The sequence below is a fragment of the Penicillium antarcticum genome, assembly GCF_028974205.1.
Source record: "Penicillium antarcticum strain IBT 31339 chromosome Unknown utg000010l_segment0_segment0, whole genome shotgun sequence".
In the NCBI taxonomy this organism is placed as follows: domain Eukaryota; kingdom Fungi; phylum Ascomycota; class Eurotiomycetes; order Eurotiales; family Aspergillaceae; genus Penicillium; species Penicillium antarcticum.
This window is the reverse complement of record NW_026695308.1, coordinates 918,422-921,065: the sequence shown is the minus strand read 5'-3', so window position 1 is coordinate 921,065 and position 2,644 is coordinate 918,422. Positions and strand designations below refer to the sequence as shown.

Sequence of the window (2,644 nt, the reverse complement as noted above, 5' to 3'; positions counted from 1 at the left end):
TGGACCCAAAACCCAAACCCAAACCCACGGGTTTACGGGTTCTTGGCGGGTACCCGCGGGTTACCCGCCAAGAACCCGTTGCAGCATAACTATCCTAAAATAGGCCGTGCCAAGATGGATAAAGCTGCTGATTAAGTCAATTAAATTACGGTTATTTACCTCTGTTCCAGTCACGTCTGCTGTTCTTCCCCGAAAGCCTCTCTTTCTTTTGTGAAATTTCAGGAAATTGCCTTGTTTTCAGAATAGTAAGTCGTGGACTCGTGGTAATGCTATAGACATTGCTCTCGGCGTTTTTCTATATAATTGTGGTAGTGAAAAAAATGCTTGTTGGAATACTGCTCTGTAGATAGGAAATATATATATGAGACGTGCAGTGAACTCAGTGGATATTTATAACAAAGGCATCAAAGTTCTGACGGCCGTCACAAAAAGGGTGCTATAGACCATAAGCAATCGCACTAGTACTTTTGACGGCCGTCAGTTAATACGCTTATTAAGTTATAGTGTTCTACAAAGCCTTCTATATACCGTACAAGCTTTTTTCGATGGCCGTCAGTACTTCGGGACCAACTTGAAGGGAATGTATTAAGTGTAGCGGGTAACCTATGGGTTTATGGGTTCTTGGCGGGCTAGACCTGGCACTTACCCGCGGGTGAACCTGAAGAACCTAACCTGAACCTCCATTTGGGCGGGTCAGGTTCTGGGTTTTCGAACCTGAGGGAGGTTCCAACCGAGGAACGAACCTCATCAGGTTCACCCGCGGGTGAACCTCAGGTTAAACAAACATGACAAACACCTAAAAAACGTGACTCGGGCTTAGTTGCATAAAATATGTCGAAACAGGCTGTATTCTATTGTAACTGCAAACCAAAATTTGATTACTGTATAGCCTTACAGAAGCATACTGTATGTCTTATATTGCATGTTATAGCTTTATCTTCGATAGGGCTTTTAGATATCAGTAATTCACACATTATATCTAGAACATAGATTTCTTAGACTTTACCTGTTAAAACTTAAACTATATATCCATCCAAGAGTCTCGACCTCTTCCGCATTCTACCTGATACACGCTGCTGCGTATCAGGTAATGGTAATGCTGAGGTCTCTTCTGGATCCGTAATGTCATCGGCATCAGAGTCTTCCTCGTCTTCAGAATTGATAGCCGGCCGCTTTCCAGCGGCAACGGCTGAGAGTGGTGCTATGGCCGGGGTATGAAGGTGCATCTCCATGTCTTCCTCAGTGTCACTGATAGCCTCGGCACAATGTGTTCCAATATGAAGTTCTTCGGACGAAGCTGCGATCTCTTGCTCTGAAAGATACTCTTGGAGAACCTGTCGCTGCTCCTCCTTGGTATCAAACCTTGTTGTACACATGTATAACATGATATCGCGGATAGTCTCTGGGCTCAACGACCCCCGGCGATAGTGGCAAATGTCCCGGGCAGAGTTGAAAAGACGCTCAACACCGGCACCAGTCGCTGGGATGGACATCACATCACGAGTAATGCTTGCAAGAATAGGGAACTCTCTCTCGTGGTTTCTCCAGAAGACCTGAGCGGATTCATTGACGGTGGCTAAGAACATTAGTATTATGATTTATATCGGCGGCTCACTCACTTACCACTCTGGAGGTACTTGGTAAGCTCATCCTGATATGGACTGGTTGATCGCTGTAAGGAATTGTCCTTAAGAATCCTTTCGAGCGCTGATTTGGCTGGGAACGATATACCATCCGATAGTGATATATTTGATGGTGTACGTAGGCGGTATTTCTCGAAAAGAGACTGGAGGCTCTGACGATATTCCTTTGTGTAGTCTTTTCCTGTGTCATCTGGGGCCCAATCACTTGTTGAAAAGAACTCCATTTTATTAGACGGATCTAGGATCGTTCCAATAGCATAGAGATCACCTTCAACAAGGTCCGTCATACTATAGTACTTTGACAGTTTATCTTTTGCAGCCTCAAGGGAGGAAAGCATAAGCTGTTTCCAGGCAACTCTCTTTCGACGAAGCTGATGCATCGATCTTTCGAGATGATCAAAGAGCCTGTTGTAAATACTAAAGATAAGGTGAATACTCGAGTCATTAGTCTGGCAGACTAGTGTGCTGTATGTGAAAAAGGGCTGGAGTATATGAAGTAGATAGTCAATCTGCCGCCACCCCTCCGCATTTAATGCAAAATAGGGTTGGTGATAGAGCGAACAGTACTCGTCAAAGGTGGTAGAAAGCCTTTTAGCCCGGCGGAGCATAAGAAACGTTGAATTCCACCGCGTACAAACATCTTGGATTGGAATAAGTTTTTGCCCATTGGACTCAAGTTTCAGAAATGCTTCTTTGCGTTGAGGACTTCCATTAATGAAAACCGCAAGGCCTCGAACCTGTCATAATAGTTAGCGTATTAAATATAGAGAATGTTATTCAAGAGAAGCCTACCTTGTTCAGGGTATCGGTGATATCTCGCTTCTGCTGGCGCGCACGCAGTGATCTAACACGATCCTCGGACCATTCCAATTCAGTGTTGTCATTTTTTGGCGAGGCCTTTATTTTACCAAGTAATTCAACCAGACTTAACTGGATGACATGAGCAAGACAGGGCACTTGAATAATCGTTGAATCCGTCTTTAGCTGTAGTTCATGGATTG

At 44.4% G+C, this 2,644-nt stretch overlaps 1 protein-coding gene across 1 annotated transcript; it reads right to left on the bottom strand.

Moving 5' to 3' along the window:
- Window positions 1–995: 995 nt before the first annotated feature.
- Window positions 996–1,232, bottom strand: N7508_011214 (uncharacterized protein; the record flags this gene model as incomplete). The annotated part of the gene is made up of 2 exons (XM_058469274.1): window positions 996–1,006; window positions 1,064–1,232. The coding sequence occupies 2 exons, from the start codon at window positions 1,230–1,232 to the stop codon at window positions 996–998; spliced, it is 180 nt and encodes a 59-aa protein (XP_058314252.1).
- Window positions 1,233–2,644: the final 1,412 nt, after the last annotated feature.